At 40.5% G+C, this 19571-nt stretch overlaps 2 protein-coding genes across 4 annotated transcripts in view; one reads left to right on the forward strand and one right to left on the reverse strand.

Annotated features, from left to right (window-relative positions):
- The window catches only part of RSBN1L (round spermatid basic protein 1 like), a gene marked incomplete at its 5' end in the record, with an annotated part of 46546 nt that extends 37835 nt beyond the window's left edge, over positions 1-8711 (forward strand). For both annotated transcript variants that reach the window (XM_082280889.1, XM_082280890.1), the window contains 2 exons: positions 3155-3263; positions 3346-8711. In XM_082280889.1, the coding sequence (XP_082137015.1) occupies positions 3155-3263; positions 3346-3999 (763 nt within the window). In that variant the 3' untranslated portion in view covers positions 4000-8711. The remainder of the gene's footprint in view (positions 1-3154; positions 3264-3345) is intronic.
- Positions 8712-13440: 4729 nt separating this feature from the next.
- Positions 13441-19145, reverse strand: TMEM60 (transmembrane protein 60). 2 transcript variants are annotated; one of them, XR_014226358.1, is made up of 3 exons: positions 19078-19145; positions 14917-15863; positions 13441-14438 (listed from the first exon to the last, which is right to left on the reverse strand). XR_014226358.1 is itself a non-coding variant. In XM_082280492.1 (3 exons), exon 3 carries the CDS (start codon positions 15819-15821, stop codon positions 15417-15419), a length of 405 nt encoding a protein of 134 aa, XP_082136618.1. In that variant the 5' UTR covers positions 15822-15863; positions 18647-18696; positions 19078-19126; the 3' UTR covers positions 13441-15416. The 2 variants fall into 2 exon arrangements, 1 of the variants encoding a protein (XP_082136618.1); XM_082280492.1 differs by adding an exon at positions 18647-18696 and having other exon boundaries at positions 13441-15863; positions 19078-19126.
- Positions 19146-19571: the final 426 nt, after the last annotated feature.

Genomic DNA, 19571 nt, shown 5'->3' on the forward strand with positions numbered 1-19571 from the left:
ATCTAGTTCTGATTTTTGTTCAGTTTTGTTTTTTTTTTAAAATCTGTTAGAGTAGTTGAACAAACCTGAAAAGCTGGAGATATTCTGGGGTGATTAAGGCACTATGGCAGTAAAAATGAACATGTTCTGGTGATGAGATAATGTATATAAAAATAATGGTTTCTGTGAGGAGAAAATAAAGGAATTCCTGGGCTGCTGAACTAAATCCATAAAAATGGATTGAGTGTGCAAAAAAAGTTTTATAAGTTGCTGTAGATGTAAAGAAAGTGGGATTTATCTCCTACTTGGTAGGGATGAATATTAATGCTAGGTGGGATAAATGGTGTCTTTCAGAACAGACAGGAACAGAACTGTTGAAAGGCAAAAGGCAGGTTATGGTGCTAGAGGACAGAAGTGGAAACTAAACGTAGTATTTTGAAGAAGAAGAAAAAATTTTTTCCCTTTCCCAAATGAGACAGGATCTTGATTTGAGGTATTTTGTAAAATTACTGTATTGTGATATTCTTTTTATCATTTTGAGTATTTACAATTTACAGAAGAACTCTGACTATAGCTAGCAAACATTTTAAGGATTGCACTGAAATCTGGTAAATGGAGGTGTGATCATGCTGATTACTTAATGCCATTTTCATAGGTGGTAACAAGTGAGCTTTAGAACTTCCAAAATGCCTGTGAAACTTTAAATTATGGAAGTTTAGAAGATTTTTACGTGGGAAATTTGGGTGGGTTTTTACAGGGACAGCAAAAGGCACTTCGTAGCATTGTTGTTGGCAAAATGAAACGTGTGCTTCAGCAAGCAGCTTTCAAGCTTGTGTTGTAGAGACTGAAGTTGTGCTTCTCTGTATGATCATAGGAATTTGTTATATATTGCCAGAGTTTATGCATTAGGCCAGAAATATTAATGGTAAAACCTCTAGTCTTGAATCTGTTTTGAAAAGTTACAGCAAAAAGAATCCAGTCCTTTTGAAGGAGGTGGTTAAGAGGAAGAAATACTGCCAAAACCAGTTCTAGCAGTTCTCTAGTAGAGGCTTAAATGGGTTTTTCTGGAGTTATCTTACATTCTGTTTTCATTTAATATCTTTTTGGACATTAACTGAACTTCTGTGCTACAGTTTCGCTTGGGGGTGGGTACATGATATCCTCTAAATTAAAGGTTTTGCAAAATATTACCTCAAAGTTGTGCTAAAGATAGTCTGCAAATGCAGAATTTTAAATTATCTGACAGTATTTTTTCTCATTTGTTTGCAAAAGGAATGTTGTGTTTTGTGATAGAATTGCAGCACAGAGTTGGTGATGCATCCTCTTGGACAGATATATATGGACTGAGACTAGGAATGACAATGCATAAACCACAATAGACACTGCTGGGAAAACACATTGATTTGGATTGATGTTCTCTTAGTGTGCGAAATACTCTTTCAATTGATTTTAAGTCTTAACTTCATTTACAAATAGTGGTGACTCCAAATGCAAATTCATATTTTAAAAATAAATACCTGCATTATAAAAGGTAGATTAATGTAGTTAATGTTTTTTAAGACTGATTAGAAGTATTTCTGAAGCTTTTTGCTTTCAGTGTTTAAATTCTCTTTGGGAGTATATAGATAAAAATATAGAGACACATCTTAATCTTTGTAAAATTGAAAGTAAAATATGTGGTCTGAAAATTCTTCCTAGCATACTTTCAGTAGTTGATCTGGGATTTTTTTTTTCTCCTGAAAATAGCCTCAGACTGGTTCTTTTTTTGCTTTATTGAGGTCATGACCTAAATGAAATAAACATGTCTCCTGTGTTTAAAAAGCCTGAATGAACTGTATATCACTTCCTAGAACAGTAATAACAGGACATATATATCTGTATATATAAAGGTGATCATCTTGTTTTTAAAAAAGAGCACTTGAACATCTATTAGCTTCTGAAATGTATCAGCTCTGCTGCATCAGCTGCTCCCCAGGCCCCCTAGGTCTGACTTGTACCCTGGTTTTGGAGGGGCGACAGTGGGTGAGGGATGTACTGAAGGGGTGGCAGGAGCCAGCCCAGCCCTGCAGGTGGGAGAGGCAGGAGGACAGCAGTGGATCGTGGTCCTGATCCCTGGTTTCAATCCCTGGATGGATGGGCAGTGCCTGGATGCACAGCCTGTGCCCTATGCAGGCCAGGGAGGTGCTGCACTCTGTCAGCCCCAGGGGACTCCAGAGGAAGAGGGAAGGAAATCATCAAATAGTTTCTTTCTGGCCGAGCAACTGTCCTTGCAAAACTGCTCCAATGTGAGCTTTATCCTTTTTAAATGAAATCTTTGTATCATCACATTTAAATTAAAAAAAATCCTTTTAAAATGCAAACATCCCTGAAAAGCAAATATGTGGAGGTTTTTTTTTGTATGTGTTTTCAGTGGGGAACAGAGTTTGGCCTTTAGATCAGAAAGTGATAAGGATTGTATCTGCTTTTACCTTTTGTTAGCTGATTCTAGATAATGTCTCCAGAGGAACTTATAAATGGTGTACATTTCTTTGGGAGAGATGCTTTGGAGCTAGAGATGCTTCTCCTAACAATTTGGAGACAAAGCCTAATTCAGACTTTGCTCTTGTGTAGCTCTCTCTAGTGAGCATAAATAGGGATGTATTTTTAAGGGATATTTTGTGGAGGATGCCAGTATTGGCTGTTTACTGGCATTGTGGCAGCTTAATGTAGGTTCAGCTTTTATTCCTAACTCTGAACAAGGTGTTTGAGGCTGAGATGCTGAGCAGTTGTTGCCCAAGTGCTCCCAGTCAGACTGCTGTGTACTCAGGTACCTGATGGGCGCATCATGTTGGAGTGCTGACAGAGTAAACCCAGTGTATTTGGGGCAGCTGTCTTTCAGCATCAAGGCAGACTAGAGGTCAGCTAAAAATAGGAATGAAAAATAGTGTATTTTGTTGGCCTTTTAATGCTGTCTTTACGTCCACTTATAAAGAAATTGTAGTTAATTTGTTTAACCAGTTTAATGAGGTTGTGTTTTAGAATTACCATTTTGGTCAATGTTTTTCTTTAAAAATGTAGGTTGTGCTAGAGTTGAGTTTAAGTTAAATAATTTGCTCTATGTTTGCTCGCAGACTTTGTTATCTTCTGTAGCATGTTAGTTTCAGCCTCTGACTGTGCATTTCTTACTCTTCTGTAGGTCTGAGCAGCCTCGTATAACCAAAGATGTAATTTGTTTTCATGCTGAGGACTTCTTGGAGGTAGTTCAGCGAATGCAGTTAGACTTGCATGAGCCTCCACTCTCACAGGTAAGCATGCTAAGAACTAATGGTCAGTGTCCTCTGAGTACTAAGTCAGAGTTTTTACCTTTCCCTCACCTTTTCCCTACAGTGTGTCCAGTGGGTTGATGATGCAAAACTTAATCAGCTGCGAAGGGAAGGCATTCGATATGCCAGAATCCAGTTATTCGATAATGACATTTATTTCATACCGAGGAATGTTGTGCACCAGTTCAAAACAGTTTCAGCCGTGTGTAGTTTGGCTTGGCACATCCGGCTCAAGCTCTATCATTCAGAGGAAGAACTCTCTCAAAACACAAGTACTGTTGAAGCAGGGACCTCTGCAGACCCCAAGTCTTCGGTTGTTGGACTTCAGACTGACAGAGTTTGTACCATGAGCAAAGATACTTCCGAAGACACCAAATTTCCAGATACTCTGCAGACCAAGTACCTGCAGCAGGAATTTTTGCCGATAAAACATGAACCTCTTGCATCTCTCCAAGTAAAAGAAGAGCCCATGAATGTTGATCTCGCTGAAAAGACAGTGACACCTAATGACATCGGGGAACAGAATGTTCAGGCTAGGCTGGGTCACGTTGAGTTGACACCACTAAAGTTGGAAATGGATTCTAAATTTGAACCTGGTAACAAGGACTTACAAGGCAAGTTGTGCTCTGGAGGTCACGTACATCCAGATGATACAAGACAACACAGTTCATCATATCCAAAATTGCATGGACAAAGAGAGGATGATTTTTTGTGCTAAATTTGTATATATGGTTTTAAATTCCTTTTTAAACTTAATGATGTAATAATGTAAAGATCATAAATTGTGAGACAAGTTTGTGACTTGTCTTCGCATCTGTTACAGAAAATAGTTATGTAGCTTTGTAACATTCCTCAGTGCCTGTCCATAACTGTGAAGTATCAAAGCACTTAGGGCCAGATGCACTGTAAACACTGCAGGTTTAACATAAAGAAGTCTTTAAAAAATTTGAGTTGTAGGTTTTAGAGTAGAGCTGACATTTAACATATATATTTTTTGTAAGATGAGCCAGAATTCTTTTTGACAATTCCAGGCTTTTCCATAGAGCTTATTTATACCAATTGTTTCATTTTAAATATGTCAGCACTGTAGTGTAAATATCTTTTTTAAAAATCTTTTTAGTGTGATTTATACTGAAATGTGAGCCACTTAATAAAGGTTCATAATAACAGATTGGTTTTATTTTTGGGTCTGCAAAAAATAATTCAGTTCAACTGCCTAAGTGGTTATGTTTCTACCTGCACTAATGCATAGGATGCCCTTATGCCTTGGGGGTGAGGAGCTATAGCAAACTGAGATAGAGCTGAGGCATCTCTGAAATGCAGAATAGTCAGAAGGCAGAATCAGTCCTCCCTTTGCACGATTCCTTATGGGTGCTTGTTCCAGGCACTCCCCAGACTCCTGCTGTCGGATATTCATGGGGAACAGGGAGACAGGCTGTTCTCCCTGTTGTGGAGGGCAGTTGGATGCACAGTGGGGTCCAGGAGTGCTATCACTACCCACCTGCATCTCTCTAGATAAGCTGGTGCAGGGGAGCAGACTCCCTCCTGGGCTTTGCCTCTTGGCCCTGCTCAGGGCACAGTTCAGACAGGTGCATTTCATGTAAAAAAAAAAAACCAACCAAAAAACCAACAAACCCACAAAACAAGCCAAAAAAGCAACCACCCCCTCAAATTAAAAAATTGTTATCTGACTACAATTAAAACCAAGACTATTTAGATGGTTACTTACCAAGCTGAAAAGGCCTCAGTTTTGTCAGTGACCTGTAACTCACAGAGACATACCTGGATTTAAATTGCTCCCTGTGCTGATAGTGCCAGGCAATGAAGAGGCTTGCCAGTGTGCGTAGTAGGAAGGTTCCTCATGAGTCACAGCTTGGGAGCAAGAGGTGTTTCATTGAGAAAATAACAGCAGTGTCCAAGTTAATTGTTCTCTTTCCCCACCTATGGAACACTTGGATTCTTCTAAGTTGTGTTCTGAGGGAAGAGGATTTCAAGGCTAGCTAGCATCTGATCTGGTAAATCTATCATTTAACTTATTTATTCTCTGTGTAGTGTATTCCTGTGTAGTTCAAACACAGCTGAATGATACGTCTCCCTTGGGTAGCTGCACACAGCAGTAAACTGCCCTGCAGCCTGTCCTTCAGCTAAGTAAAATTTCAGCTCCAAGGCCTATTATTTCCAAAGCTCTCTGTATCTCTGATTTTTGTTAGGATTTTTCTGTATAACATTTTTGAAAGTTGTACATCCTTAAGTACCCAGTTTATAAACTCTGATGCACTTAGTAGTCACTTTGGCTTCATTTGTAGCAATAGAACAATGTGATTTTCTGGCGATGTCCAATTAAACTACCTGAGGTCCTTCTGTTGTAAATGTTTTTTTGCTTATAGGTTGTTAAAATTTAAAATGTTACTGCACACTCAGAGGTGGCACTAAAATTAGCTATTTATTAAATGAGTGCCCTGATTGGTTTAATCTAAAATAGATCTGTCAAGGAATTACTCATTAAATCAATATTTGAATTGCTAAACATTACTCCTACATAGCCATAATTATGTATTAGAGAAGCAATAGAAATGTGAGTCTCTTGGATGTGGCTAATACATCCTTAAGTCTTACTACTGTTTTCTTTAATGCTGATTAATTAAGAGATTACTACCAGTTTTTCAGCCTCAGGGATCTTCCTTTCCCTTTTGCCATGAGCAAATGATTCATGTGTGATGTGGTAAGTTATTGCTCTAGCAGATTCTGATTTGAAAAAATTAATTTGTCCATGTTAGAATTTGAGCCTTTCTTATAGTAGGAATGTGGTCTCAGCTCCCTTTGTTTTCTGGATTATCTGGAAATAATGCTTCCACCTGTAATCTCTGGCTTTGTGAACATCCATATACAGTTACATGGCCTTCCATTGCTGTTGTCTGTGCTGGCCATGGGAGAACAGCAGCAGAGCAGAGCTGCAGGTTGTAGTTTGCACCAAGCACGCAGCTCTCCAGGTGGGATAGATGAGGGCTTCAGCTTTAGCAAAACCAGCCTTGCCAGATACTGCTATTTAAAATAAAAACCACACAAAACAAACTCCCCAGACTATTTAGTTGACTCAGAATAAAAACCTTGCCAGTGTGCTGGTCATGCATACACCCACCATTCATTCTGGTTCAAGTAATTTTTTGTAACCTGTCAGATTTTAGTGAAGTGTGGACATACATCCCCTAGGACAGCTGACGACTTTCTGCAGCACAGGCCCTGTCCAGACTGAAATAATAAATCTTTGAAAATGATTAGCAAATAGAACTTTACACTTATGAGTAGAACTTTTTTTCCTTTTGGAGACCTGCTCAGTGGTCTTGGCTGATGTGGTCTTGAATTCTGCTCAGGTATCTCTTTGTTCTGAGATTTTGCTTCTAAAGTGCCCACAGCTTCAACCCATTTTTCTCTTACCACTTTCAGAATTTTAAGAGACTTTAAAATTTGGCAGATTTTTTTGCAGTTTTTATGTGTTCTGTTTTTTTGAGACAGACTAGATTCTCACTCTAGGCAGAATTCCTTGCAGACAGAATTTGAACCATATTGGGATTATCAATGGCTACCAGACCTCCCTTTGCATTTACAGGTGTCTGCAGTCTGGGCTGACTGGCTGCATTACTGTTTACTTTTTACTTGCTTTTTAAAGAAAAGATTTAAAAGAACTGTTGTCCTCTCCCTGTGGTATGTTCATTTTAATGAGGTTGTCCTTTGAAAGGGGAGTACTTTTTCTGAGAATTTGACCTCCCAAATTGTTCATTAGTCTGACAAAGGTCTTGCTTCAGTCCTGTGTTATAACCTTTATTCCTGCTGCGTACAACTTAATCTTCAGACTTTTGCTTCAGCAATAAATCTTTCCTGTGTTCTGATGTAATGAAATTAGTCCTTGCTTATTGCTTTTCTCCCTTCTCTGGATTTTGATGATATATAAATCTTTGTTATTTTGGCTGAAATCTCCGGTGGTTTAGTTGTCTCTCTTGGCCCTAGTTCTTGTGCAGATTGGAGAGATCTGCCCAAGGCCATTGATGCTGTTTGTATCTCCCTGCACGTGCAGTGGTGTTCCAGTTAATGACATGATGTGCAGAAATGTAGATGTTTTCCTAGATCCTGGTATATATTTGTGCGTAGCAAAGAATCACATTGTTACAGTTGCTACAAGAGCTTTTAAGGGCGTAGCTGCTTTTTTTTTCTTTTGATATTACTGGATCTTTTGCCTTTCACTGGCAACTGACTTCATGTGTTACGTACAAGTGTTACTCAGTGTTGTGTCACCCCCAGCCCTCCAAATGCCTGAAAATTGACTCTGAAAGAACATTTTCATTGCAGGTACTGCTGGCATGCAGATTTTCCCTTCCTTGTTACTATAGCGAATATTTCAATACTACTTTAACTGAAATATTAATTCTATCTAGTATTAGAAATAAAGTATTATTTTAGAGGGTGATGATTTAATTCTTCATCTGTGAAAGAATTCCTTGGCAAAAAATAAAGTTGATTTTTAAGTGGATATACACGTGCATAGTAAATAAGTTGGAATTGCAAAAGATGTAGGAAATGGAAATCAGAGTAAAATGCTTTGAAAGAGATCTGAACATTACAGATTTGGAAAATTGAGTAAGTCTTCCAAGAAACACAAGACTGGTATTCCTTTATTAAAATGACTGTTTTTTAATATCTGCATGTGAATAAGATGCTGAATTGTCCGAAATAAATCCGTGACTTTTCCTCGTTCATTGGCAAAATGAACCGTTGTGAGATAGTACACTGCCACGTGACCCTGCTAGGCTGAAAGCTGTACTGATTCTGATCAAGAGATCAAAGAACTCTTCAAGCTTCTCAAGTGTCATTTTATTTATTTTCTTCTAGTGGTCAGGTACGTAGAAAGCCTTGTGTTTAGACAGCGCAGCACCTGTACCTTACCCCGGATGTATCCAAGCTGGAAATGGAAAGGACAAATTCTCACTGCTTTGTGCTTTGCTGTGAATGACTGTCGAGAATGTTTTATTTGATTATGAGTCACTGTGTTCAGCTGATATTTTATTACTTTCTTAAACGGATGAAATGCACTTTAAAATTGTATAGAAGATACTGATATTTTGTGCAGATCCCACTGAATTTGCAGCATACGTGGGAATATTTGGGGAACTGATTCCCATCAGTCACTCATTTCATTTTTCTTATAAATGCAAGTTATTTTGTGTTCTGTTCAGAAGCAGTGATTAACTTCACAATATTTAGGTTGCTGTTTCTGTTAGAATCATCAGGGATACTGACATTGCAAATTTAGTGTATTATATTCTAACCACTGTTTTTCTCTGTGCTTTGATGCTGATATTATCTCTGCTTTGAAGCCGTGCTGTACTTGAGTGCCAGCTAAACATTGATCTTCTCTTGTTCTGGTCATGCTGATAGATGAGCCTACTGATGAGGGTGTTAGTCCTAAATAGTTCTTTAATATTTGGTGTACAGTTATCTGATACAAACATTGATTAAAACAGCAGTTTAAACTTCTATTTTTATCAAGTTTGATTTTTCAATAGCTATTTTGGTACTATGTTTTATCATTTTATTTGCCATCCACTGGAATGACAGTGCCATGTTAGGTGCAGCTCAGGCCTGTGTTCTAAGGACTGTACTTTTTATGGGAGCTTTTTTATCCGGTGTTGAGACAAAGTGGGCAGTTAGCAGAGAAAGCTGTTCCTGGTGGCTGGAGATGAAAATCTTGAGAATTAGACCTGTGTGTGGGAGACTATGTAATGTAAGTCAAGACTGCTAAATCTGTATCCTAAGCATGCAGTAATAACACTCAGGTACTTGCCAATGTGAACTGAAGCAACTGAGAGTTTTAGTTAATCACAGAAATGACATTTTTAGACTAAAAAACATCCTTTAGCAGTGATTTCTTTATGAACTTCAGAAGGAACACGGAGAGAAAAATTGACGCAGGTGAACCAAGCTTCCCTGTTTCTTGCTCTTATGCTGTTGTTCTGCACTGTAGGGAGATGTTTCTTCTATTTGTCTGCTTGGGATGTTGGTTTTGTTAGGAAAGGCAGACCAAAGGGAATGGTGTCAATGAATTGCAGATTTTCCTATTCTTTATCCCACTTCGGCACAAGTCCAAGGAGAAAATGCAGAACTTATGCTGAACAGTACTCTCGTGGTCCAGCTGCAGAGATTCCTTAAGTTGCCTTAGTTCTCAAAGCCTGATGCTTTTCAGCAGCATGTTGATACCCAGGTCCGTGCAGGTCTGCAAGGCTTATATGGGAGATGAACTCCATCAAAACTTCAGAAACCAGTAAACGTACAGTGAAAAGGTGCAAACATTCTTTTCCCAACTCAGCATAGTTGTTTTTACTGCAATCCTAATTAAAAAGTGTGATGTGTTACATGATAGTGCTGTTTTCCATGCTAGTAAATTCAAACAGCTTATAGGATGCAGTTATTCAGGAGCTTTATTACTGAAAAGCCATGTCATTTATTCCCAAAATTATATTGATGTTAAAATAGGGAACACCTGATGTTAAAATTCTTAGTTTCTGGGAGTGTCATAATCCTCACTTTCAATTCCATTTTGTGTCACCCAACTTTTAAACTGTGGAAATGTGAAAATTTTCATGAGGTTAGGCAAGCATTTTGCTTCTGTACTATGATGCAGATATGTCAGAAAATAATACTGATAATACATCTCTCACGTGGTTGTGTACCTGTGTCCTGTGCTAGTTCAGTCTTTGATACTGCCCTCTGTGCCTGGCGGTGCATTTTGTGTGTCTGCACATGTTCTTAGAGCATTCAGGTCAAACTTTGTTATAGGTGGGGATGTACATGCCACATAACTGCATTTTTTCAAGTATGAAAAGAAGACAAAACTGGATACCGTTCTTGACAAATCAAGAAGAGCAGTATGAATTGGCAATTGAAAATTTTACTTTCATGACCTTTCACATGTGCATTGAGTATTTTCTGTCAGACAGAAGCAGATACCTGCCTGCGATGCATGCTGAAGTGTTCAAACTTCTATAAATGATGGGAAGAGAGAAATTATGTGCAACATATCTCTCCATGTCCAGTATATATCATCAGTACAGAGAAATACTTCCAGTTCATTTCAGCAAGCTTTTGAATTGCACTTTAAAACAAAGCTTCTGAAGGCCAAGTTCTCTCTTTTGCCCCCCATCAGCTGCCACAGGGAGCTGAGACAACATCCTTGTGCCTGTTTATCACAAATCAGTGTGAACCATCACTCAGCATGGAGCTCTCCTTTTCCCTGCCACCTTCAGCATACCTGCTTTTCACTCGTTTTATCCTGTTACTGAAGGTCAGTTGGTAAATTTAGGAAAATGTGTGAAGACCACTGGTTCTCCTTCCAAGCTGTGACCAGTGCCTTTGAGAACAGCATAATTACAAACAGCTGTAATTAATTCCTGCAGCAGTTTCTGGAAAGGTCACAGTAGGCTATAGTGTACTTTGTATCATAAATCCTGAACTAAGTTCTGATATGGCAGAGAAGCAACACTCTGTGTACGAAGATCTCAGCACAGTTCAGGTCAGTTAAGTATGATACAAAGAACTCAAAAGAGAAACACTCTTGTCCAAGTTTCCCTGTAAGGACAAGGAACTTGGAAAGTCGAGCACTTCCAGCTGGTTGTGTGTGACTTCTGTGTGACGCCAGCAAGAAACATCTGCTTCAGCTTTCCAAATCATTCATTTCAAGGTTTGTAAACCTTTAAAAAAAAAAAAAAAAAGCCAAACCCACAGCCAAAACTGAAACTGGTAAACTGCTGATCTTTCTCTATTGAATTAGAGACAACAATTAAAAAGAGATTTGTAAGGACCATGTGTGATTCTAGTTAATTAGAGATGCCAAACTTTCAGATAATTGTTACATCTGTGGAAGAGAAGGGGTTTATTACGGGGGCAGAGTCACCATTCATGGCCTATCTTGCTAATAATACACCAAGTTCCAATGAAGCTAGTTCTTACTCTTCCATCTTTTATTTTATATTATAATGATCAATTACCATCATCAGCCTGGCTGAGGAAAGCTGCTCTGCTCTTCTGAGCAACACAGGGCTGCTTTGGTGTCCTCTGAACAAGGGGGTCTAGACTTTTATTCTGCAAGAATCATCGGATGGGGAAGGCCTATGGGTATTGTTTTATGCTTAGTCCCTCTTACCTATCACATTTAAGAGAGCGTGTGTGCAGATAAAATCTTCCTGTCTGAGGTGCTTAAATGCTTGTTACACACTTGTATCACTGCTTGTTAAGTGGGTCATCAAAGTTTACCTGAATTGGAGGTAGGGCTTTAAACACTCTTCTCCATAAATTTTAAAAGCAGCCATAACAAGTTCACAAGGTCTAGATGGCCTGCCATGGAGTGGCATTCCATTCCAAGCAGGGGCTCAGTGGCCCTGGTTCCCATATGCAGAAGGGAACCAAGTGAGACGTGCAGATGAAGCCTGTTCTCTCCATCCCACACACAGGTAGCCATGGCGCATGCACGTGTGTGCTCGCTCTTGCAGCTCCTGTAGCCAGCAGCTCTAAGAGCATGTTCTGAGATGAATGTACTCTTCCCCTCTCCCCCCAGCTCATCCTAATCACAGGTTTTCTTGAAAAATCACTCAAGACTGAAGGAAGTCAGTTCTCCACAGGAACCTCACGAGTGGGCAAAAAGTCTCAAACACAGAGCAAGGTCCTTCCATTAAGTATTTTTCAGAACTACACAATCATCGATACACCTCCTAAAAACTGTTCCTGCTAGGCACTCCCCATAAATTACCTGACACGCATAACTTGGGGCTGGGTACACGGGTTTGCTTAATAAAAGCTGATGTGTTGTTATAATAAAAATTAAGGGGTTATAAATATTTTGCATTATTTAACAACAGTTACGGTTTAGAATTCTTTCGTCTTTTCTTGGTTTCTCCTTTAGCAAGGTAGGGCAGTCAACACTCTGAAGTAAATATGACTGAAATTTATTTTAAAGATCATTTGTTACTTGATATTCTGAATTGAGATTAATTGCCGTAGAATGGAACATGTTGTTTTCTTAGATAAAGCCCTTTCAGCAGTCTTCCACAATATGGTTCCTCTGTATTTTTACCCACATCTGTGTGATTGAACAGCAAGAGTAAATCCAAACATTTCAGGAAGAATTTTTTTCCACATACAAGTACAGTTGAATGTACACAATTAAAATTTTGTTAGTGAGACACTTTGGCCTAGGCATGTCCTGTTACCCTAGACTATTTTTCATTCACTTCATGTTCTTCCATCTCTAGGAACTGTAAATGGATCAGTACTTTGAGCATGCATGTTAATAATATCCCAGATAACTGCTACATTTGAATTTGGGGTTATTGTATCTCCTGGAAGAGCGCTTTAGTCCACAAAGTACACTCGTAGTTCCAGTTCTTTCCTGAAGTTCTATTCACTTGTTACCTGGAAAAGGTCATTTACTCACATCTGAGTTTGCCATGTGCTCCATGTGCCATTTGCTCCAGTGCTCCATGAAGCCAAGGCTTCACCCCCAAAAATTTCATATCCTCAGGCATTAAAAACTGTCTTGTTCAAGTACCACTTGGGCAGGTACAAATGCAGTCCTGAACTCACCCTGTGGTTTCAGTCTCTTGCAGCACTGGTGATTTCTCGCTTGGAAAGGAATCACCATTGTCTCCCTCTTTTCTGGATCTCAGGACTGCTGGCACAGTCAGCTACTGTGTTCCCTAAGGTTAACCTACTGGTCATAAGGTGTTTCAGCAGCTTAGAAAACAGTGCTTAGTTTTAGACTGGTAATGGAATCTCACTGTCCAAAAAGAAAAAAAAGGTGTATTACTTTATTCCTTTTCTTGCTCTTATTTGGCTGCTGTCAGTTGTTACAGATTTTTAAAGCAAATTTAGCTCCTTACAGAAATTACTGTTAACTGGTTATTTCTTGGCTTACAGCATAAGTAGCAGAAAACATTAGTCCTCTTTCCTAGGATTACTCAATGTGCTGAATACTCTGGGTAGAACATTTGTGGTTTCTTTGAGGTCATCTTCTACCTGCACGTGAAGAACCTGTATCTTATTCCATGTAACAAATAATAGTAATCATATTAGTGATGCCTTGAGAGACCTCCTAGAAACAGAGACTAGACAGGAATAAGGGAATAAAGGTAGGTATTTATTTGAAAGGCCTTCAAAGGTACCCCCTGGGAGCCACAGCCTATTGCCAAGATGGACGACAGGTCACGAGTTCTTCACAGTTTTATAGGTTTGGTTGATTTGCATATCAGGGTTAATTCTCCAATTAAAGCTTCAGTTTAATGATGTAATTCCCCTCCACTTGCCGCCCTCTCAAAGGCTTTTAGTTTATACTTTTTGGGCCTAGGACGGTCTGGGTGTCCTTGAAGAACAGGCCCGGAGAGGCTTTGTTATGTCTACCTAGCACGAGAGACCAGAAATTAACAGGCTACAAGAAACTTCAGAGTTACACACTAATCAGTACAGAATTTGAAAAATACAGAAGTTAAAACCTAAGGCATCATTTCCCCCCTTTAGAGGCTTGACAAGGCCTCTACCTTGTCGAGACTCTATTCTAAATATTCTAAATATCTACTAGTAATGTGTGTCTAACAGCAGTATACATCTATAAACAAGAATTATAGTTACAATCATTATAAACAATCTTTAATCCAGATCTGTTTGGTAACCATGAAACCAGGGTGTGGAAGATACAATCAGATTTGAATGTTGTTCAATGTAAGATCTACATTAGTTCTCAATAATAAGTTCTCAATAAACAAATTTTGTTGATCCTTCCACTTCAGTTTACATGTCAATTATTAGTTTTGTATCCAAATGAGTGTCTTTGGATACACTTTGGACTAGAATCATATGCAAAATTTGGTTCCAAACCTGAGTCAGGGTTACCAACTGTGTAAATAATAAGCACAGGAAAAATCATTTAAACTACATCATCTTTCTTTGTATCAGTCTCTGTTTTCTCAGTTGTTTCAGGAGCAGGACTGGTCCTCTCCCCTTGGCCTGTAGAGGATCACTGTCCCGCCACTTGACATAGACCCAGTCTCCAGGCTGGAAGGGATGTGCAGGTGTGTCCAGTCCTATGGGTCTGGATAACATGATGAAATTCTGGAGCTTCTGCAAAGTAGAACCTAAAGGCATTAGATATCTCTGCAAATCAAGTTTTCCCCTCATGTGAATTTCACCTGGAACATGTGGAATTTGATATGGCCTGCCATACAGTATTTCATAGGGCCTCAGTTGTATGCAGATCCTCAGTAAAGCTATAGGCAAGGCCTGAACCCATGTCATGGATATCTCTTGACAAATTTTGCTAATTCGTGCCTTAAGGGTCCCATTCATGTGTTCCACTTTACCGCTTGCCTGGGGTCTGTAAGGTGTGTGCAGATCCCAAGCAATTCCCAAAATCTGGCTAACTTCTTGAATCATATTTGCAACAAAATGTGGTCCCCTGTCCAAGGACATACCCAAAGGAACCCCAAACCTTGGTATTATATGATTAAGCAAAACTTTCACCACCTCTTTGGCTGTGCTAGTGCGACAGGGGTAAGCTTCAGGCCATCCACTGAAGGTATCAACCGACACCAGTATTTACCTGTATCCTTCGCTGCGTGGTAACTCAGAAAAGTCTATTTGCCAGTAATCTCCAGGATGATCCCCTACCTTTGTTACTCCCAACACAACTCTCTTCCTTGTATCAGGATTGTTTTTGCAGCAGATTTCACACTTGCTCACTACTGACTGTACAATATCTGCCATTCCCTTTCCTATTACTACCTTTTTCAGACGTTTCAGAAGATTTTCAACCCCGAAATGTGTGCTTTCATGTTCTCTTAGAGCTAGCTCTCAAAGAATTAGAGCTGGGACTACAACCTGATTTGCAGGTTATGTTGAACAAATACTTTTATTTACAAGAGCATATGTGAGTTTTAAAATTAAAAAATGGAACAAGTCTACTTTCAGTCTTCAGCCTGCTTTAGCTTAAGTCTCCACCTTGACTCATTTGGCTTTCTAGTTTGAAGATCAAATTTGTGGCAAAATGGCAATAATCTAGTTATTTGGTGCTAGTCTTGGCACTGAAAACCCTGGCATAGCTTAGTCTCTTCGTACATAGAAGATATTATACCCAAGTTCAACCATGCCCCCAATCAGCAGGGCCCAGAGCGGGATAAACACATAGGCCAGTTTCATGGTGGTGAATCGCTGCAACTTTGCACACAGGGTGAGGCAGAAGGCCAATTTCAGCAGCATTGCGATGAGGTACCAGACTTTCTTCTTCATGTTCTGGGAGCCATTGCGAGGGTCAAAGCCAGATTTGCACCGTCCAGCCATTTTTACAATTAACATAACTAGAAGAATTGTATCAAATATCCACACTGGAATAAAAATGAGGAACCAGTTCCAGGGTGCTTTCTCATCCAACTTTAGCACCAGCATGATCAGGAAGAGTAATGTAAAAAGCCATGTCAGCAGCACTCTTTGCGCCAGGGACATTCTCATTTAAACAGCTTTGAGAGGAAGTCCTTCGCTGTCAGCAACAACCTAACAAAACGGGGAGGGAAGGCATCAAAAGATGGCACTACACCACCATTAGGCATATTCCACAAAGGAGACAAATTCCTTGCTCTTGCTTTCCCACTCCTAACCTCACCCACATACTGCTTCCTAGAATTTCTTTCCTAACTACCATGCTCAGCTGAACAGTGTTTGTTCCAGTCCACCATTGCCATGGAGCGCCTTAAGTCAGCTGTGTAACTGCCTTAATCTAAATTTGTTCCATGAAACAAACTGTACTTTAATCCTAAACAAGCTGTCAGACTCATTTAGGGATTTTTTGAATGCTAAGAATACGGTTTAGATCAATTTTCCACCAGTACTGAGGCACTCAAAGTTAACACTTGAAAACAAAATGTAACAATGCTCTCTCTGTAACAAAATAACCACAGTAAAATGTGAACGAGCACAAAGAACCCTCGGAGAGATCCTGCAGTCTGCAGAGCTGCAGCTGAAGCGAGCTGGGCTCAAACTGAGCCAGCGAGCACTGCCCAGCTTTCTGTCAGCCAGCAATCTTGAAATTACTAGAAGCTACAGATAACGTTTGCTTTCTGGCAGGTATCTCAAGTGTTCAGACACTGGCTGACAGGTTTATTGGCTGGGCAGGATGTTTAAATTGCTCTGTAGTCATGACGAAAGAAAAACAAGACAAATGCATCTTCCACTACAGTCACGAAAGTTAAGTTTTTATATTCCCAACTGGAAAGTTTTTACCACTGTATCTGTCAAAAGCCTTTCACTACAAGTGTAAAAAACAGAAGTGCGAAGGACTATGATCTTCGTCTAGATTTCATGCTACAAAAATGAGTAATTTTTACCAGTGAAATGGTGCTGAAATAGGTATTTTAGTTATTTTTAAAAATTGAGTTTAAAAATTTAATAATTCCCTTTAGAACACCAGTAGTCTTTAATCTGAAATAAGAAAATGACCTTTGATTTGTTCCAGATTACAAACATATTTGCATTACTGAAAGTGGGATGTCGTGTTCTGAAGCAGCTAATCCTCAGCACCACACGCTGAGGGAAGGACAAGAGCTGCTTCCCGTCTGTGCCCTCAGTGCCCCTGCCCAGAAGCCGCTGCTGCTTCCTCTGCGTTATTACCAATGCTCACAACATCACCTGATCATGGCTGCTAAACTCACCCAACAAGCAGAAATCGACTGCCACCTTTTTCTTTTTAACTGGGGTAGTTTTTTTGCCAGATTAGGAAATTGAACAAATCCTGTGCTCAGGTAAGCTTTGCAACTGGAAGGAGGCAAGTAAAAGTTGCTGTCTCAACTGGTTATGAGATGATCTGCTACCTTACAGTGAGGGGATAACAATTTTGTGCATCACTAAAATCATCCTACAGTTGAAATCTGTGTCTCAGATTCAACACAGTTCAACAAATCTACTATTTTGTCCAATCTGTATTTGAAGTTTGAATGGATTTGATTTAGTGGATAGCAGTAGGATTTCTTGTAAGAAAAAGATGCAGTTTTGCTTGAAATAATCTAAACTGGAGTTGCTGTCAGTGCATCCCCTCTTTGTGTTGAGGCTGACACTTGTGTGACCCAAACCAGGCCAGTTCCCTGAGCTGACCTAGGAAAAAAAAAGTTTAAAATAGGATTTTATAATTTTACTTTTCACAATTTCAGTTCTGCTCAGTTCACCAAAGGATCTGGTGAAAGCCAGTTCATGACAGGGTGGAACCAAGACCTCTTCCTTAGGGAAGAGGTGAAGGTCAGAAGCAGCACTCAAGAATTAAGGGGGCAAAAAAAATGGAGGAGGTTTAGATAGTATTGTTTTGCTCTTGTTACAGAAGTAAACCTAAACCAGCTGGCAGGGGCAGAGGATTACAGAGCAATTACTATGTCCAGCCTAAAGTATTTCGAGTATTTTGAAAACACTTCCAATAATCTCAAGTGCAAGTCTGTGGCTAAAGTGAAGAGTCATGATCTGAAATGAAGTTTCAACATTCTTTTAATGAAAATGTTTTTCAAAACCAGTTCTAGAAATCAATGCTCCAAACACTGTAAGAAGGTGATTCTCATTAGCAAACTGGAGAAAGGAGAAACCAAAGAAACAGACTGGAAACTTGGGTCTGAAAGGAAAAAAGAAATTCAACACTCTTAGAAGTATCAGGTTATCAGATACTCAAAGAAGGTGCTATCACCTGTCTCTGGAGGAAACACAAAGCTACTGAAGATGTATTACATGGGGCTACCCAATTTGAAGGTTGCTCACTTGAAAATACTTTGTTTCCTAAGAACCACTCTGTAACAACTCTGAAAAGCAGGCATAAAATTCAGCATGGGAAGAAGTTCTGCTGCCTTTCTCTGACCTAACAGATGTTACTGCCGGACTGGGCAAGACTGCAAGGCTCCAGTCAGTTTTAGGGACATTTTTAGATGAAAACTGAAGAAAATCCAAGTGTACTTTTGAGATCTTAGAGTCCAAGTAAAGAAAGCTACCAGATTTTAAAGGCTTACAGCTGGGTATAAAGCTGACATAACAGTGAAGGGTTTGATTACATGGAGCATTTGATTATCTCATGATGAAAGAAAGATGATGGGGAGATTCTTTGCTAGAGCCCAGCTATCCCAACAAGATGGGTGACACTGGGAAAAGGATGCAGCTGTGCTACAGGTCTGAACTGGCTCTTCAGTGAGAACACTGAAGGGATGTCAGAGTGTGAAAATAAAAAAGCTATTGATTCCTATTATAGGAGCTACATAATTAGGGAGTGACAATTTTCAGTGTTGAGAAACTATCCAAGGAACATCACTGACCTTGGTGGGATGATCTGCATAACGAGGATATTATGATAGCTAATTTTGTCCTGTTTAGAAGAAAAAAATAAAGAGGAGAGCAACTTACACATGACACTCAGCTCAGTAGTAATGATAACATAAACCTATACATTTAAACCTTGAACCTCGCCTAAAAAAGTCCTGAAATGCATTATTATACTGAAACCATATTAAACACAACCCCAGTTCGATGGAATACCGTTTTAGAGCCTATTCCGAACGTATGGGTAATTTAATACTTATAAAGAAATACTGCGGTAGGCCCGGTTTAAAAGCCCACTTAAACACAGCTTTGTATTCACAAACTCGACCCCTCCCTCGGCCTCACGGCCTTGTCCCGCCAGGCCCCATTTCACCGGCCGTGCCGGAGGTCCCCGAGGCCGAAGCCCCCCTCGTTCCCCGTCACCTACCGCAGATCCCGGCGCCTCCCCCGGCCCGCGGGGCCCGCGCTCAGCTGAGGGGGCGCCGGGCCCTCCCCACCCGCTCCGCCTCAAGGAACCACCCGCCTCCCTCGCGGGTCCCGCGCCTGCTATTGGTCAGCGGGGAGGCGCGTCCTGCCGCGCTTCATTTTCATTGGGTGGCAGCGACGTCGCTCAAGTTAATCCCGCCTTCCCCCTCTCAGCCGTCGGTGACGCCCCTCGAGCTCGGGCCGCCCCTCCCGGCCGGCGGCGGCTCAGCCTGGAGCCCCGCCCCGGTCGCCAATTGGTGATGGAAGCTGTCTGTCAGAGCGGCCCCGCCTCCAAACTGCCACCTGTCCATCAAGCGCAGCCCCGCCTTACTCGCGCTTTCGTTGGACAGTGACGCCGCCTGTCACCCTTAGGCCCCGCCCCCGGGGGCGGGAGGGGGCGCCGTTGGCTGCCGGTCCGCGCTGGCCCCGCCCCCGCCCGGCGGCGCGCGCGGGTGG

The sequence above is a fragment of the Coloeus monedula genome, assembly GCF_965178545.1.
Source record: "Coloeus monedula genome assembly, chromosome: 4".
Classification (NCBI taxonomy): domain Eukaryota; kingdom Metazoa; phylum Chordata; class Aves; order Passeriformes; family Corvidae; genus Coloeus; species Coloeus monedula.

Bases quoted from the DNA above. Each gene is read 5' to 3' on its own strand.
- TMEM60 (XM_082280492.1), bottom strand. From the start codon at position 15,821: ATGAGAATGTCCCTGGCGCAAAGAGTGCTGCTGACATGGCTTTTTACA.